The 19,351-nt window shown below is 41.6% G+C and overlaps 2 protein-coding genes across 2 annotated transcripts in view; one reads left to right on the forward strand and one right to left on the reverse strand.

Annotated features, from left to right (window-relative positions):
- Positions 1-19,351, reverse strand: part of PITPNC1 (phosphatidylinositol transfer protein cytoplasmic 1) — a 215,743-nt gene that overhangs the window by 165,437 nt on the left and 30,955 nt on the right. The gene's annotated exons all lie outside the window — the stretch shown is intronic.
- Positions 7,934-8,730, forward strand: LOC101905668 (coiled-coil-helix-coiled-coil-helix domain-containing protein 2-like). The gene has a single exon (XM_059878598.1). The coding sequence runs from the start codon at positions 7,996-7,998 to the stop codon at positions 8,473-8,475; it is 480 nt and encodes a 159-aa protein (XP_059734581.1). The 5' UTR covers positions 7,934-7,995; the 3' UTR covers positions 8,476-8,730.

Here is a 19,351-nt window from a genome sequence, read left to right on the forward strand (position 1 = left end):
AGAGAGCCAGAAACAGTAAATAAGTAGGTTACTATCAGATCAGATCAGATCAGATCAGTCGCTCAGTCATGTCCGACTCTTTGCGACCCCATGAATCACAGCACGCCAGGCCTCCCTGTCCATCACCAACTCCCAGAGTTCACCCAGACTCATGTCCATCAAGTCAGTGATGCCATCCAGCCATCTCATCTTCTGGCGTCCCCTTCTCCTCCTGCCCCCAATCCCTCCCAGCATCAGAGTCTTTTCCAATGAGTCAACTCTTCGCATGAGGTGGCCAAAGTACTGGCGTTTCAGCTTTAGCATCATTCCTTCCAAAGAAATCCCAGGGCTGATCTCCTTCAGAACGGACTAGTTGGATCTCCTTGCAGTCCAAGGGACTCTCAAGAGTCTTCTCCAACACCACAGTTCAAAAGCATCAATTCTCCGGCACTCAGCCTTCTTCACAGTCCAACTCTCACATCCATACATGACCATAGGAAAAACCATAGCCTTGACTAGACCAACCTCTGTTGGCAAAGTAATGTCTCTGCTTTTGAATATGCTATCTAGGTTGGTCATAACTTTCCTTCAAAAACGTTTTTATTGAAGAATGGTTTATCTACAATATTGTATTAGTTTCTGTTGTACAACAAAGTGAATCAGTTATACATATTTATATATCCATTCTTTTTTTTAAGATTTTTTCCCATATAGGTCATTACAGAGTATTGAGTAGAGTTCCCTGTGCTATACAGTAGGTTATTCTTTTATACGTCAATTTTATATAGTAGTATGCATATGTCAATCCCAATCTCCCAATTTATCCTTCCCCACATTTCCCCCTGATAACCATGCTTGTCTTCTACATCTGTGACTCTATTTCTGCTTTGCTGTAAGTTCATTTGTATCATTTTTTAGATTTCACATATAAATTATATCATCTGGTATTTGTCTTTGTCAGAATTACTTCACTTATATGATCATCTCTGTGTCCATCCATGTTGCTGCCAATGGCATTATTTCAATCTTTTTTATGGCTGAGTAACATTCCATCATATATAAGTACCATATCTTTATCCATTCATCTGTCAATGGACATTTTGGTTACTTGCACGTTTTGCTTATTGTAAATAGTGCTGCTATGAATACTGGAGTGCATGTATCTTTTCGAATTAAAGTTTTTTCCACTTATATGCCCAGGAGTGGGACTGCTGGATCATATGGCAGTTCTAGTTATAGTTTTTTTAAAGGAACTTCCATACAGTTACCCATAATGATTGCACCAATTTACATTCCCACCAACAGTGTAAGAGGCCCTTTTCTCCACACAAAGAGGGACAATTTATAATGAGAAAAGGGCCAACTTCTCAGGAACATACAATTATAAATATGTATGCACCTAAAAGAGCTCTGAAATACATAAAGCAAAAATTAATTGGAGAAATAGATTAATATTTGGAGACTTCGAAACTCCATCTCAATAATGGACAGAATCGTTAGGCAGAAGTTCAGCAAGGAAACAAAAGACTTGAACACCAAAAATCTACCAGACCTAACATAACCACAGAACATTCCACTCAACACAGCAGAATACATTCTTTTCAGTGCAGAAGGAACAGTCTCCAGAAAAGACCAAATGGTAGACCACAAAACAAGCTTCAATACATTTAAAAGGACTGAATTCATTCAAAGCATGTTATCTGACAACAATGGAATGAAATTAGAAATTTGAGAAATTCACAAATAGGTATGAATAAAACAACTCACTCTTAAGCAACCAATGGGTCAAAGAAGAAATCACAAGGGAAATTAGAAATAAAAATTAAGACAAAACATATCAAAAAGTATAAGATATAGTTAAAATAGAGAAAAGCAGCAGAGAAAAATCAATGAATCCAAAAGTCGGTGCTTTGAAAAGATCAACAAAATTGACACTCTTTTAGCTAGATTGACCCAGAAAATAGATGACTTAAATTACTAATATCATTAAACACTGCTTTGCTAGAATATGTTTTCCAGGTCCTTTTGCCCCAGGGTGGAGAATGAGTTCTAGAAAGATTTTTAACTATTTCCTTATAACTTTTTAGCAGAGGCTTAAAATTGTGTTCTTCAATAGTTTTGCGCATGTAGCTGCCAGTTCCTGGAACAGCAAAACAATTATTACCTCTGTGCCTTTTTAGTTGCTTTAGAAAAGACCTGTTTGGCACCAACCTCAGAAAACAGGAAGAGACAAGTGACTTTTTTGTGTTTTGTTTATACTGTGTTGTCATGTTTTCATTTCTGTAAACTTCCAGGCAGATACAAAGTAAAATAAAAACAACTTATGTTGAATAGAGTGGTCAAGTGGTCCTATTCCTCTGGGGACAGATGCTCCACAGACTCCTAGATTGAAGAAAATACCAGGGTTGTAAAAAAGTTACCAGAAACCCTTTTCCTTTCAAATCAGAGTCCATTCCCTTTGCTAAGCTTTCGTACACTCGTGAGTGAGAGGAAGTGGTTCAATGTATGATAATTTCTCCCAGTTCCTGCCACCTTCTGTCCAGTTCTACAAATGGGAAATCCAAGGTGTCATCTTTTATACCTCCCTACTCCCCAGCAAATCCCAGAGATTTATTTCTCAATAACTCTCACCTCCACTGATTCTCTTCATCCCACAGCTGTCGCCCTGGTCAAAGATACAACCATTTCTGGACCCCATAATAGCTTCCAGAAAGGAGTGCTTGAATCCACTCCTGTCCCTCTCCATTTCTTTCCCCTCACTATAAATCTGTTTCTTTTTTTTACCACTCCTGTCCCTCTCCATTTCTTTCTCCTCACTATAAATCTGTTTCTTTTTTTAAAAATTTTTATTTATTTATTTTAATTGGAGGCTAATTACCTCACAATATTGTAGTGGTTTTTGCCATACATTGACATGAATCAGCCATGGGTGTACATGTGCTTCCTATCCTGAACCCCTCACCCACCTCCCTCCCCGTCCCATCCCTCAGGGTCATCCCAGGGTTGCTTCCCAAGACTAAACCCTTCAACTGCTCTTGGAATCAATCCCCAGGCTTCAGCATGGCCCATGACAGATGCCCACCCTGATGGACTGGGTACCTCCTCTAACTGGAGCCTGTACCCTCCTCTCCTTTATAGTTTTGTGTTTGATATACTGGCTTACTCCCCTCCTCCTAGGGGCTTCTGAATGCGTGGTTCTCTCAATCTCCTTCCCTTTGAATAGTTAACATTATCTGACTGAGCTCACCAAACTTCTCCCTGAGTGCCTAAGACTAGATCCATTCTCCCAGTCACAGCCTCCTTACAACCTACTGTCCCTTCCTTCTTGAGAAAAGGTTAAGGTGGGACCAGGATTGACAAATGCACCAGCTCTCCAGTGGCAGACATCACTTACTGGTCAACAGCCAAACTGCCCCCAGAATCCTCTTCAATGGCCCCTAAAGATTGACCAGCCTGATGGTTTTATGTTTTAGTGCTTTTGTACCTGAGCCAATCTACTCCTTAAATATTCAATGTCCTAAATTTTTCAAACTCCTTAAGTAGTTTGCATTGTTACTCTCTCAAGCTACTTTCATAGATTTAAACCAAATTTGCATTACAATTTAAAGCCGGTTCCTGGAAAAGATTGTACTTTACTAAATTCCAGAGAGCTGAGAACAGCCTAGCGACTCTTAAAAAAAAAAAAAAGCACAAAATAAATCCTACAACACTGATTATGAGTTCATAAAAAAAAAAGAGAAGAAAAACACTAAGGAATAAATATTAATAATTCATAAGCCTATGATGCAGCTATGGTAATAGGATTATTTACTTAATCACACAAACTTTCATCTTATTACTTTACTGTTAGTCCATACAGTGTTTTCAGAGTGCTGAACGCTATGGTTCATCTAAGGGCTTCAATTACAACATTAAGGGCTAATGTTTACTGAACAAATTTCTTAATGTGCCAAAGACTGTCTAACAGCTTTCTGCACACTAATTCATTTAATCCTCCTTAATAACTCTGAGACAGGTGCAATTATGATCACCCCTACTGCACAGATGAGAGAACTGAGGCACAGGCAAAGCAGAAGACCAAAATTAGGATATTTTTAGACATGCTAGGATTCAAAAAGTTTCTCTCTCTTACACATTTTCTTACGAGGAACTTCCAAGAGGATATACCTGTTAGGGGAAGCACACTGACTGAAACTGCCCACCCTGGCCAGGCACCATAGTAATTATTTGCAAGAGTTGTTCTACAACAGGAGGTCCTGGTAAGGAACACGGAACTAATAAGCCACCACCAACCGGAAGAGTTCAGGAAAGGTCAAAAGGAGGCTCCACATGTCCGACCACCTCCCAGAATCCTTCTCTCTGGCATCCATCTTGGCTGAACAAGGCGTGCACCACCAGGAAGGACTCTGAGTCAGAATGATTGGCTAAAGACACCCCGGAAACTAATCCCATCACCATAAAACCGAGACTTCGAGCCACGTGGCAGAGCTATTCTTCTCGGTTCCCTCACCCTACTGCTCTCCACCCTGGTGTCCTTTCCCAATAAAATCTCTTGCTTTGTCAGCACATGTGTGTCTCGGACAATTCATTTCTGAGTGTTAGACAAGAGTCCAGTTTTGGGCCCTGGAAGCAGTCCCCCTTCCTGCAACATACCCGTTCAAGAAGCTACAAAATAAGGGAATGGAACAAAAAGAGGACAAGAAATTCAATAAAATGATGAGCCAAGGCAATGAAATGATAAGGACACTGACTAGTGACTTGGGACAAAACGATGAGGACTCTGGGAAGTAAGAGGATGTCCTTTAATCACATAATGTGATGGAAATACATTAGTTTTTGCCCACATGAAAAAGAAAGATAAGTAGAAACTCCAGGAAAACAAAAAAGCTGTAGTGGATAGTACAGAAAAGAGAATTCATTTGGACCCTGATACATGAATACTGATTTTTTTAGGTGGTCAGTGCATTGTGGTTTTAATGACATAGAGAAAATAATATAGCCCTTGTGCCTGGATCTGCGGTGAAAATGTTTACACAGAAATAATCATATAAATGTTACTTACTGGTGTTCAAGTTTTAGAAGCAACCTAAAGCTACTTTAATTGAGACAGAATTCACAGATGATAAAATAACTCTGCTCCCTCCCGCCTCCAGCTGAGGGATCTTAGTTCCCTGACCAGGGACTGAACCCAGGAACCGCGACAGTGAAAGTGCGGTATCCTAACCACTGGACCACCAGGGAATTCCCAAAACTAACTCTTTTAAAATACTAATTTCACTAGTTTTGAATACACATACACAATGTTGTATAACCATGACCCCTGTCTAATTTCAGAACGTTCTCATCACTCCCAAAAGAAGTCCCACACCCATGAGCACTTAATTCTTACTCTCCCTAGCCTATGGAAACCAGTAATCAGTCTCTGTCTCTTTGGATGTGCCTGTTCTAGACATTTCATTTAAATGGAATCACACAGTGTGTGACCTTTTTTTTTTTAACATGTGGCCTTTTGGGTCTGTTTTCTTACACTCAGCATGATATTTTCAAGTTTCTCCCATCTTAGAGCATGTATCAGTACTTCATATGTTTTCATGGCCAAATAATATTCCACTGTATGGATATGCCATATTTATCCAGAATGTCAGCAGGTAAAAATGAGAGAAAAGGTACTCAACATTACTAACCATCAGGAAAATGAAAATCAAAATCACAATGAGACATCATCTCAAACCCTTAGGATGGTTACTATCAAAAACACAGAAAGTGACGAGTATTCACAAGAATGTGAAGAAACTGGAATCCTTGCGGTGGGAATGTAAAATGGTACAGCTGCTATGGGAAACAGTATAGAAGAGAGGTTCCTCAAAAAATTAAAACGACCATATTCAGAAGCAATCTCACTTCTAGGTATATATCTAAGAGAACTGAAAATACAATCTCAAAGAAAAAAAAAATTATTTCGGCTATGCTGTGTGGCTTGTGGGATATTCGTTCCCCAATCTGGGGTCAGACCTGGGCCCCCTGCGGTAGAAGTGCAGAGCCTTAACCACTGGACTGCTAGGGACTTCCTTCAAAGAAATATCTTACACCATGTTCACTGAAGCATTATTCACAACAGTCAAGACATGGAAGCATCCATCCAGCAATCCATGGATGAAGAAAATGTGTGAACATACAATGGAGTTCTATTCAGCCTTAAAAAAGCAATTTTGCCATATGCTATAATATGGATGAATCTGAGGACATTATGTTAAGTGAAATAAACCAATCACAAACTAGATAAATACTGCATAATTCCACTTAAATAAGGTATGTGAAGTAATCAAACTCATAGAAGCAGGAAGTAGAATGGTGGACACCAGGGTTACCAGAAAATTAGTTATCGTTTAGTAGCACAGTCATGTCCAACTCTTTTGTGACCCACACACTGTAGCCTGCCAGGTTCCGCTGTCCACGGGATTTCCTATGGATCTTCTCTAAGGGATCTTCCCCACCCAGGGATCAAACCTATATCTCCAACATTGGCAGGTAGATTCTTTACCACTGAACTAACCACCAGGAAAGCCCACCCAAGAATGAGTACAGAGTTTTAACCATGCAAGATAAAAAAGTTCTAGAATTGTTGTACAACAACGTGCATAAAGTTAGTAATAGTATGCTGCTGCTGCTGCTGCTGCTAAGTCGCTTCAGTCATGTCCGACTCTGTGCGACCCCATAGACGGCAGCCCACTAGGCTCCTCTGTCCCTGGGATTCTCCAGGCAAGAGTACTGGGGTGGGTTGCCATTGCCTTCTCCGTAGTAATAGTATACTATATACTTAAAAAAAAAAACAAAAACCCTTTTTAAGAGGGTAAATTCAGGTTGTGTGCTTTTTTACCACAATTAAAAAAAAAGCTGACAGAGGGGAGGACATATAGGGCTGAAGCAGGCATGGCTGTTAGTGGTGGGGAAATGGGCCTCGTGCTCAGCAGGGGGGCAGATCTTAGAGATTAGGATCTTGTCAAAAGGATCCTTCTGGCCGCCGTAAGGAAAACAGAGTTTCCCAATAGTCTTTCTCAATCACCAGAAGGTAAGTTCCTTGAGGAGCAAGTGGGGTCTTGTCTCTGGTATTAGCTAAGCTGGAGTTGTCAGGTTCAATGAAGAAAACTACAGGACATCCAATTAAATCTGAGTTTCAGACAAACAACACAAATTTGTTTAGAATCAGTATCTCTCATGCAACACTTGGGGCATATTTTTACTAAAAAAAATTATTTTTTCTCTATAATTCAAATTTAACTGGGCATCCTATGCTTCATCTGACAAATCTATGGATAGCCAGTACATAGGGCGAATGAAAGAGAAGGAAACAGAAACAACTGGGAAAAAACAGCTCATGGAACACTGCTGGTAGGACTATGAGGTGTAAAGTCTTCTGGGAAGGCACGAAGGCAGTGTCTTCCCAGACTGAAGATATGCGTATTATGGAACAGCAATTCCACTTTAGGAATCCATCCTGGGAAAATGTTCACAACTGCACCAAAGACATAAAGAAACACACAAATGAATTTATGGAAATAGAGATTTATCTTATTTGCAATAAGCAAAAAACGGAAACTTCTAAAATGTTCATCATTAAGGGAAGAGTTACATTTTGTCATCTACCTGATGAACTGCTGCAAAAAATAAAGTGGCAGATAAAAGTGTACCTGCAAAAAGACTTCCATTATAAATAAAGTTTTTTAAAAAATGAGTTTATCACAATGTGTCTTGTGTGGACATTCACATTAAAAAAAAAAAAAACAAACCTAGGTAAGTCTTTACTCCCAAGTTTGTAAATGCACAGAATAAAGTCTGAAAGGATAAACAGCACGTTTTTGATGTCAATAAACTCTGCAGAGAGGGACAGAATTGGTAAGGTTGAAAGAAGACTTTAAATATACATGGGAGCTCCCAACTTCCGCTCTTGCTCTTCGCAGAATCCGCCAGGGTCTCAGAGTCTCCCGCCTGTCGACGCTGTTTGGCAGTGCAGTCAAGATGCCTCGTGGAAGCCGAAGCCGCACTTCCCACGTGGCCCCTCCTGCCAGCCGCGCGCCTCAGATGAGAGCAGCACCCAGGCCAGCGCCCGCAGCTCAGTCACCAGCAATGGCTCCACCATCTGCCGTCGGCTCCCCTGCTGCTGCTCCCCGGCAGCCAGATCTGATGGCCCAGGTAGCAACCACTGCTGCTGGTGTGGCTGTGGGTTCTGCTGTCGGCCACACTCTGGGTCACGCCATCACTGGGGGCTTCGGTGGAGGAAGCAGTGCTGAACCCTCAAGGCCTGACATCACTTACCAGGAGCCTCAGGGAACCCAGCCGGCACAACTGCAGCAGAATGGCCCCTGCTTCTATGAGGTCAAACAGTTTTTGGAGTGTGCCCAGAGCCAGGGTGACCTTAAACTTTGCGAGGGTTTCAGCGAGGTGCTGAAACAGTGCAGATTGGCCAACGGATTAGCTTCATCAAGAAGTTCCAGTTGAAGACATGAAAAATCACCTCTCGGACCATGTTGATTTAGCATTTAAAGTATAATTAGTAGTGAAGATGTGAAGTGTGAGACCACCCGTTAAACCTCTCCTTAATCATTAATAGCTTTTGTGCTTCATGATCGCAGTGGAAGAGAGCATTGTCACTATATAGAAGTTCACTGAGATGGTATTGAGTTTGGGATTGGGCAGAAGAGGCGGTTGTGGCCTCTTAAGTATGCTTTTCTGATGTTATTGTTTGTGAAATGATTAGAATAAAATGATTTTCTTTCTAAAAAAAATAAATAAATATACATGGGCTATTTGTGTTTCACTTTCAAATTAAAAAAAAAAAAATTACCCACTCATCCACTTTTGACATTATCACCCTCAACCTTCTCTTCTTTGTTCTAAACAGAAATAATTCTGCTAATCTCCTATGAAACACAAATTCTTCCAATCACCATGTATGAGTCTGGGTTAAAATCACTCAAGAAGTCTAACAGAAGTGAAAATGTTTTTTTTCCTAGAATGAATTGCACCTAACACTTTCAGGAGGGCTCAACCAGAGGGGAACAGTGAGCATTTTCCAAGTATCTTGCTGCTGCTGCTGCTTGGTCGCTTCAGTCGTGTCTGACTCTGTGCGACCCCATAGACGGCAGCCCACCAGGCTGCCCTGTACCTGGGATTCTCCAGGCAAGAACACTGGAGTGGGTTGCCATTTCCTTCTCCAATGCATGAAAGTGAAAAGTGAAAGTGAAGTCGCTCAGTCATGTCCGACTCTTAGCGACCCCATGGACTGCAGCTCACCAGGCTCCTCCGTCCATGGGATTTTCCAGGCAAGGGTACTGGAGTGGGGTGCCATTGCCTTGTCCATCCAAGTATCTTAGTGAACTGGAATTCAAAGGCTGACTCAGAAATTCCACAGTAAACTGGGGGAGATTAAGGCTCAATATTGGGGTAAGACTAGTCAAGAATGGACCCAATCTATCTTGGTTTTTGCAAAAACAAGCAATAACCTTTATATGACTCAACTCAAAGCAAGCAAGGAATGGGACTTAGATGCCTCATGGAACTAGTTAAAAACCGACATATTTGATTATGTAGTTAGAGGACTGAAAATATTTTTTTGTATAATTTTCATGGGGAAATTACCACATGCAAAAATCTGTAGTTCAACAGTAGGAGGAAATAGAGAAGAAAAATAACGGGGAAGGGGAAAGGTCTCCCTCAGAAAAGTATTTGTTAGAGGGGTGGTATTTTGAAAATTTGTTCTTTTTTTTCTCCCCCAATTTAGGTTGTGCTCTTTGGTATTTTTTTCTCTATGCTTGGCAGGACTCCAAAAACACTCTATAATTCCTACAATGTTTTCTTCTCAGAATTCAACTCCCCCACAACACCAACAATTCATTTGTATTTCAGAATTTCCAAATCTGAAGCATAATAATTAAATGAAAGATGGTCAATACACCAACAGGCATATGAAAAGATGCTCAATCATTAATTATTAGAGAAATGCAAATCAAAAATACAATGAAGTACCATCTCATACCGGTTAAAATGACCATCAGTTAAAAAGCCTACAAATAATGAATGCTGGAGATGATGTGGAGAAAAGGGAACCCTCCTATGGTGTTGGTGGGTCTGTAAATTGGTGTAGCCCCTATGGACAACAGTATAGAAGTTCCTCAAAAAACTAAAAGTAGAGTTGCCATATGATTCAGCAATCCCACTCCTAGGCGTGTATCTAGAAAAGACAAAAACCCTAACTTGAAAAGACACATGCACCCCAACATTCATAGCAGCACTGTTTACAAAAGCCCAGACATGGAATCCATCAACAGATGAATGGATGGAGAAGATGTGGAATATGTAATCAATAGAATACCACTCAACTGTAAAAAAGAGTGAAATAATGTCATTTGCAGCAACGTTGACGGGCCTAGAGATTATCATATTAAGTGAAGCAAGTCAGACAGAGGAAGACAAATACCACGTGTATCAGTTGCACGTGGAATCTAAAATGTGACGCAAATGAACTTACTGATGAAACAGAAACAGACTCATGGACACAGAAAACAAACTTATGGTCACTAAAGAGGTAAGGGGGTGGGGGAGGGACAAATTAGGAGTTTGGGATGAGCAGACACAAATGACTACATAAAAAAAGATAAATCACAAGGTCCTACTGTATAGCACAGGAAACTATATTCAATATTCTGTAATAAATCATAACAGAGAATAACATGTATATACATGTAAACTTCAATTTAAAAAAAATGGCTGATACAGAAAAAACTATCCCATATCCAAAGACATTCATGTCTTTTTTTTTTTTTTAGACATTCATTTCTAAATGCTGATTATATGTGTCCAGTTTTTAAAATACCAACAAAAACTCTACATCAATGTCACTTTGACAACATAATAGAATTAGCTAGAAGGGTTCTCCCTGAAGGTTGCTGTATGTTACGCCTATAGCTGCATCAGTCAGGGTTGGTTTGTAACTTGACTGACCAACAGTCAGGGTTGTCTGTAATCCTGTGGTAACAAAGAATCCTAGTATCTCCATGGCTCAAAACAGCCGACGTTTCCTTCTTGCTCAAGAAGGTCAACAAAGCTGCTCTGATCCTCCTCATCACCAGGACAGGGCAGTCACCTCCTTGAACTTTGCTGGTGACCATACAAAAGGGAAACAGAATTCTTCAAGCGCCCACACCAGTAAGGAAACATAGAATGTGACACTATGTCGCTCTTGTTACAGCTCATTGTCCAGAACGAGTCACATCGCCTTACTCAGCCACAAAAGACCAGGAACACGGTTCTCTTGTATGTCCAGAAAGAGAGTACTAGAAATATTTGAAGAATAGCAACAAACAATATGGAGAAGGCAATGGCACCCCACTCCAGTACTTTTGCCTGGAAAATCCCATGGACAGAGGAGCCTGGTAGGCTGCAGTCCATGGGGTCGCTAGAGTCGGACACGACTGAGCGACTTCACTTTCACTTTTCACTTTCATGCATTGGAGAAGGAAATGGCAACCCACTCCAGTGTTCTTGCCTGGAGAATCCCAGGGAGGGGAAGCCTGGTGGGCTGCTGTCTCTGGGGTCGCACAGAGTTGGACACGACTGAAGCGACTTAGCAGCAGCAGCAGCAGCAACAAACAATAACTGATAGCTTTTCAAAAACACTAGAAATAAAACTATAAGATAGGCTTGGATTTTTTTGTTTTGGTTTTTTGTTTAATGTAATTCTGTTGTCAAAGTGGATGTAATGTTCTGGAATTCCATTTGGGTGACAATACCAAAATGTCAGCCTCTAGGCTGAGAAAGCTTTATCCCCCATCGAGGTTGTCTTTACAAGTTCAGGTTTGCAGCCCAGCTCCACATATCATTCTATCTTTTGTAAGCATTTCTTGAGGCCTAATAAGTAAAAAAAAAATAAACTTTCACTATTTGATTTTTGATAGAAGTTTGCTTTTTAAGAAGGAAATGTGACTAATTATTAGGATCTGCTGCATTAGTAGTAGTACCAACCTTTTCCTGTTTTATCTCATTATTTTGGCATAACAGGATATCAAGCCAGAGAAATGTCTAGCTTTTCAGATTATCTAAAACAATCTGAGCTAAAATCCAGATGCATTTAGCCATTAATTTTTTTAAAATTAGAAATGTGATTTGCCAGTTCAGTCAAATGTCTAAATGGAAAGCAGGCAGCTGTTGCCTGCTGTTATCTAAGATATCATTCTTGCTTTCTTAAGACAGAGTTTATGTTGATCAATATATAGTTACAAACTTCTAACTCACATTTAATTACATATCAGTGTATGCAATGTACAGTCCCCCAAGTCATTGGTCAAGACAGTCACTAAAAACAGGTCACATCATTCTAGACTTGAGTTCCCTCATGTTGGAAGAATTCTATAGATATATGTCATTAGATTGTCTTCTCCTTTTTCATTTGTCTTGAGCAGCTAAATGACGGGACCAGTCATCTATCTGACTAATCACTATGAGTAAAAGTCAAGGTCATAGCCTTGATTCTGACATGGGCTAGAGCTTAACATGTGTTCTCCCCAGTAGTCGATGATAAAATAAGAACTCAAGTGCAAGCAATTTATTTGGGAGGTGAAAAGAATGGAAAAGTGATATATGGAAGGGAAGATATAAGATAAATGGTGTGTTTCAAGCCAATTACTACCCTGGGCAACTGAGTTGAACCTCACTAGCAGAACCTGCAAAAACTACGTAGACGCACACCTTAGACTCACCCACTCCAGAGGTGAGGGAGCTGGGGTATTTATATACCAGTCCCTGTCCGTCATTGTCTGGGCTGCTCCTGGGAAGCAAGTATTGCTTCAGGGGCAAGGCCAGAAAAATCCTCAGGCCAAGAAATGCAAGTTCTGTAATTCAGAAGTCAGGCCAATGAGCATTGAAGTGGTAAAGATGAAAGAATATGGGCCAGGTACCAATCACATCTGCTATAGGACAGTATTAACCCATCAGGCAATGCCCACCAACTCTGAGTCTAACTCGAGGCAAATGCCTTGTTATTGGTCACTAGAAGCATCAGTATTGAGTCATACATGCCTGCATTTCCAAAGGTCAACTTGTAATGTTAAAATAGTGGCAGTCCAAGATGAAGATATTTGTAATACACTTTGTAGTAATAAAATTAATGGTGAACCATCAAGAAGGGCTTCCCAGGTGGCTCAGCAGTAAAAGATCCAAATGCCAATGTAGGAGATCCCTGGGTCAGGAAGATTCCCTGGAGAAGGAAATGGCAACCCACTCCAGTATTCTTGCCTGGGAAATCCCATGAACAGAGGAGCCTGGTGGGCTATAGTCCATGGGTTCGCCAAAGAGTCAGACACAACTTTGCAACTAAACAACAACAGCAAGAAAGAGTTAAAATGCACAAAGAGCAAATTGCCAACATCCGCTGGATCATCGAAAAAGCAAGAGAGTTCCAGAAAAACATCTATTTCTGCTTTATTGACTATGCCAAAGCCTTTGACTGTGTGGATCACAATAAACTGTGGGAAATTCTGAAAGAGATGGGAATACCAGACCACCTGACCTGCCTCTTGAGAAATCTGTATGCAGGTCAGGAAGCAACAGTTAGAACTGGACATGGAACAACAGACTGGTTCCAAATAGGAAAACGAGTATGTCCAGGCTGTATATTGTCACCCTGCTTATTTAATTTATATGCAGAGTACATCATGAGAAACGCTGGACTGGAAGAAACACAGCTGGAATCAAGATTGCCGGGAGAAATATCAATAACCTCAGATATGCAGATGACACCACCCTTATGGCAGAAAGTGAAGAGGAACTCAAAAGCCTCTTGATGAAAGTGAAAGTGGAGAGTGAAAAAGTTGGCTTAAAGCTCAATACTCAGAAAACGAAGATCATGGCATCCGGTCCCATCACTTCATGGGAAATAGATGGGGAAACAGTGTCAGACTTTATTTTTGGGGGCTCCAAAATCACTGCAGATGGTGACCACAGCCATGAAATTAAAAGACGCTTACTCCTTGGAAGGAAAGTTATGACCAACCTAGATAGCATATTGAAAAGCAGAGACATTACTTTGCCAACAAAGGTTCGTCTAGTCAAGGCTATGGTTTTTCCTGTGGTCATGTATGGATGTGAGAGTTGGACTGTGAAGAAGGCTGAGTGCCGAAGGATTGATGCTTTTGAACTGTGGTGTTGGAGAAGACTCTTGAGAGACTCTTGAGAGTCCCTTGGACTGCAAGGAGATCCAACCGGTCCATTCTGAAGGAGATCAGACCTGGGATTTCTTTGGAAGGAATGATGCTAAAGCTGAAACTCCAGTACTTTGGCCACCTCATGTGAAGAGTTGACTCATTGGAAAAGACTCTGATGCTGGGAGGGATTGGGGGCAGGAGGAGAAGGGGACGCCAGAGGATGAGATGGCTGGATGGCATCACTGACTCGATGGATGTGAGTCTGGGTGAACTCTGGGAGTTGGTGATGGACAGGGAGGCCTGGCATGCTGCAATTCATGGGGTCACAAAGAGTCGGACACGACTGAGTGACTGAACTGAACTGAGCTGTTTTATATCAAAAGCAACATTTCCCAAAGTGAAAACACTCAAACCCCACTCTATCACATCATCTTGTTTTACTATCTTTTCAGCTTTTATCACTATCAGAAATTACTTACTCATTTATTTCATGTATGGATTTACTTGTTTGCAGTTGTTTCAACCACTTAGATGTGAAAAGAGAGACCTTGTCTGTCCTGTTCACTAGTATAATCCCAGGATCAACCAGCACGTGTATGTAAATGTGTGTTAGTCGCTCAGTCGTGTTCAACTCTTTGCAAATTTAGCCCGCCAGGCTTCTCTGTTCATGGAATTCTCCAGGCAAGAAAACTCAAGTGGGTAGTCATTCCCTTCTCCAGGGGATTTTCCTGACCCAGGAAATTGAACCTGGGTCTCCTGCATTGCAGGCAGATTCTTTACCTTCTGAGCCACCAGGGAAGCCCTGGACCCTCAATAAACAGTAGTTAAATGAATAAAAGATTGCCTTTCCAGAGAGATCCCAAAGCCCACAGGCATAGCATAGGCTCTGAAAAGTTCTTTATCATAGGACATAGTTATTTAACCTAGCACATCTCACATTTATTTAACTATGGAACTTTTTATTTTTGGGCCACACTGCAAAACTTGTGGGACCTTAGTTCCCTGACCATGGATTGAACTTATGCCTTCACAGTGAAAGTGCAGAGTCTTAACCACTGGACCACCAATTCCCAACCGTGGAACTCTTTTATCCTAGAAATTAATTTTCCCTGGGAATAATGATAAATGCTAGTCAAGAGATGACAAAGCCAGCAAGACTTAGAATGACTTTAGTGAGTGTGACATGGTTAATAAACTGAGGGATACACTAGAAATATTCACTGCAGGAAATTCAAGAGACTGAAGGAAGTTAAAGGCCACTCCTTAAGAAACAGAAAAAATTCACAATATATGGAAGTCAAATCATTATACTATTCACCTTAAATTTACACAGTGTTGTATGTCAATTATAGCTCAATCAAATTAGAAAAACAAATAAATAAGCAAGAGTCTGGTCTTCCATCAAAAAAAATAAAGTGTCTCACGTGGCTACCAATGGGGGCTTCCCTGGTAGCTCAGCTGGTAAAGAATCCGCCCGCAATTCAGAAGACCCAGTTCAATTCCTGAGTCAGGAACATCTGCTGGAGAAGGGATAGGCTACCCACTCCAGTATTCTTGGACTTCCCTGGTGGCTCAGACAGTAAAGAATACCAATGGCTAGACATTTCTAGACAATGCCAAAGTACAAATTCCATAATAAAAGGTGCTCAGGTAAATTTCAGAGAAGGCAATGGCACCCCACTCCAGTACTCCTGCCTGGAAAATCCCATGGACAGAGGAGCCTGGTAGGCTGCAGTCCATGGGGTCGCTGAGGGTCAGACACGACTGAGTGACTTCACTTTCACTTTTCACTTTCATGCATTGGAGAAGGAAATGGCAACCCACTCCAGTATTCTTGTCTGGAGAATCCCAGGGACGGGGGAGCCTGGTGGGCTGCCGTCTATGAGGTTGCACAGAGTCAGACACGAATGAAGTGACTTAGCAGCAGCAGCAGCAGCAGGTAAATTTCATCCAGTGGTAACTCTTGCTCTGACAAAGGCTCTTTTATGTTTCAAATTTTCATTTTCTATGATTTGATTTGTTCCAAAGCAAATTGGGGGTTTCCCAGGTGCTACACGTGGTAAAAAATCTGCCTGCCAATGCAGGAGATGCAAGAGATACAGGAGATGCAAGAGATGCAGGTTCAATCCCTGAGTCGGGAAGATGCCTTAGAGAAGGAAATGGCAAGCCACTCCAGTATTTCTTGCATGGAAAATTACATGGATGGAGAAGTCTGGCAGGCTACAGTCCACGGGGTTGCAAAAGAGTTGGACACGACTGAGCATACACACACACAAAGCAAACTGAGCCTAGAGACAGGGCAGGCTGACTGACTACTGATAACAGCAGACTTCTCACCGGCAGACGTTTAGTTCGGGTTTTATTCAGTGATAAATCTACAGAAGTTATACAGAATACCTGATACCACGGAAAGAGGTTAAAAGTATAGTTTAGTGGGAGAAAGCAGCTGATGATAAATGTGTGCCATATGATCTCATTTTAGTATTTAGTATTGTATATATAATCTCCCTGGAATGTCAGCTCCATGCAGACAGGGGCTTTCGTCTGTTTATGCTCTATCCCTAGGGATGGCACATGGCAGGAATTCAATAAATATTTGTTAACTTCAGAAATAGATGTTTGCATAGAATGGAAGGTTTATACACGCAGTGTATATGCAAATATATTCAACAGTGGTTAACTCTGGGTATCAAGTCTGTGGGTACTTTCTGGGAGACCTGTATTTTTCTCATTCTTACAAGGAAGATACATTGCTTTTGGAGTCAGAAAACAAAGACATTTTTTACAGTGATGGCTCGGCTGCTGCTACCACATTTTCCTCCCCTTTTCAAGCCCCATTTCAGTACTTTAAGGTCACGCTCACCCTCTCCTAGCTCCACAGAGTCTAGAAGCATCAGGCAAATGAGAAGCTGCCTCCACTTTAGATGGGTGTGGACCTGCATTTTAATCTAGCTTATTCCACTACACCAGTACTCACTCTACAGATTTATCAAAGCAGGATATTTAGAAATTCTGCATATCATTTGATCACTCTCTAAGTTATAGAGCACAGAACTACACTTGAAAGCTGTAAAGGTGACTTAAAACTAGAGCTCTTATGAGACTGCACATTCGCTGCTGGGACTCAAGGGGAAGGCACTGACGTTGCGCCATTCATCTTTCCAGTGATGGGTGAAGAGTATTTAGAATTCACAGTTGGTAGTTTTGCACCTTCTCTGATTCTCAAAAACTGGGGCTCTAATACTTGCCTCCTTGTGATGGGGTCTTCTGACTCATGGAGTATTCCTCATTGAGAATGCAGAGCTCCCACCTAAGGAAGAGGGTCCTTGTTCCTAGAAAATCCTATGTCCAACCCTTGGATCTTACAAAACATCCACATTAAAGAACAGCTATTGAATTCCCCACTGGGTTCTCTTTTTAACAAAAGGATTCCAAATATGATTGGATATTTTAAAATGAACTGTAAAACTGGCAATATCTACTAAAGCTGAATATACAACATTTCAACTCCTGAGAATATCACCAACAAAATACACAAGATGTTCCCTAAAGGCACTACTTGTAGTAACTCCAAACAGGAAGCTACCCCAGGTCCCCAGAAGAAGAATAAATAAATTGTGGCATCTTCACACCATGAAAGACTACACAGTAATGGGAACGATCAAACATACAACAACAGGGCACGTCTCACAGAGACAGTGCTGAGTGGAAGAAGCCCGCTACAGAAGATCACGTACTCATGATTCCATTTAGTTAGGTTCTCAGGGCGTAAATTCTGTCTACAGTGTTGGAAGTCAGGACAGTGGTTATCCTGGGGTGATGAGAAGACAGGAATGAGGCATAAGGATCCTATTTCTTAAGCTGGGTGTTGGTTATCGTTTTAATTTCCATATCAAATTGCTACAAACTTGGTGGTTTAACCCAACACAGATTTATTCTCTCAGTTCTGGAAGCCAGAAGTCAGAAATCAAGATGTCTACAGGGTCAGGGTCCCTCTGAAGGCTCTTTGGGACCATCTGTTCCTTGCCTTTTCTAGCTTCTGGTGACTCCAACTGTTCCTTGTGGCTGTATCTTTCAAATCTCTATATTATCACGTGGTGTTCTCTCCCGTGGCCTCTTCTCCTCTTCTGTCTCTCGTAAGAACACTGGTAATTGGATTTAGGGGCCACCCAGGATGATCTCAAGAGCCTTAATTTAATCTCAAAGACCCTTTTCCAAATAAGATCACATTCACAGGTTCAGGAGGACATCTCTTCCTGGGAGCCATCATTCAACCACTTCAGTTACTTGGGTGTGAAATTTTACCCAGTGATGTATACATGCACTTTTCTGATTGTATGTTATATACCCACATGAAGACAGCTTTTAAAGACAGCTTACAACTTCTAAGAAATACATTTGTTATTCACCATGAGGCATCTTGCACACATCTAAGGAAAAAGACCACAATCCCTGGCATTTCATTGGCCACAATGCCTGCAGAACTTTTGGCTTTTTACAACCTCCCATCCCACTTCTGGTTCTCAGCAGAATGTACAGAAACCTCACAGCAACTTCCATGTATGTTTTTTATTAATTGACTTCCCCCCCATCCTCCACTACCCAAAGTGGTGAAATCTTTTAACAAATTATAAGCCAGGGGCCATCAGAAGGTCTGGGTTCTGCACTGTGTCATCTCAGGGAACCAGGCTGTCATTTTAGACATGTTCATAAACTTGGGGATTCCTGGTGTGTGGACTTGGGTGCCTCCAACCCCAGATGGCAGGGGAAGCAGCCAGTGTTCCCTGCCCAGATGACCCAGAAAACGTTCTTAATGAACCGTCCAGCGTGACTCACACTGGCTCCCACATCTGGCAGATCTGGGTTACATCACTCTTAGTCCTCAGTGTCCTACGGGTTCCTGGGAACGCACTGCCCAGAGTCAAGTGCACCAGCTGCAGCAGCTGGCTGCATTCACACGCCTCTCTGCGTCATCCTGACGGCCACACACCATGGGGCTGGCTCCAGCTCCCTGTTCCAGAGGCTGAGTCGGCTGCCCCCCAGGAGGCCGCCTCCTCTCACTTTCCCATGGGCCTAAGAAGTCACCATGGAAGTAAAATTCCATGCCAGAGGTGTCCAGGGGAGGACTACATTCTCTGCTTTTCTACACTAACAGCTCCTGGCACTATAATTCAACA

The sequence above is a fragment of the Bos taurus genome, chromosome 19 (assembly GCF_002263795.3).
Source record: "Bos taurus isolate L1 Dominette 01449 registration number 42190680 breed Hereford chromosome 19, ARS-UCD2.0, whole genome shotgun sequence".
Lineage (NCBI taxonomy): Eukaryota > Metazoa > Chordata > Mammalia > Artiodactyla > Bovidae > Bos > Bos taurus.

Excerpts from the sequence above, each read along its gene's own strand:
- LOC101905668 (XM_059878598.1), top strand. The coding sequence starts at position 7,996 with ATGCCTCGTGGAAGCCGAAGCCGCACTTCCCACGTGGCCCCTCCTGCC.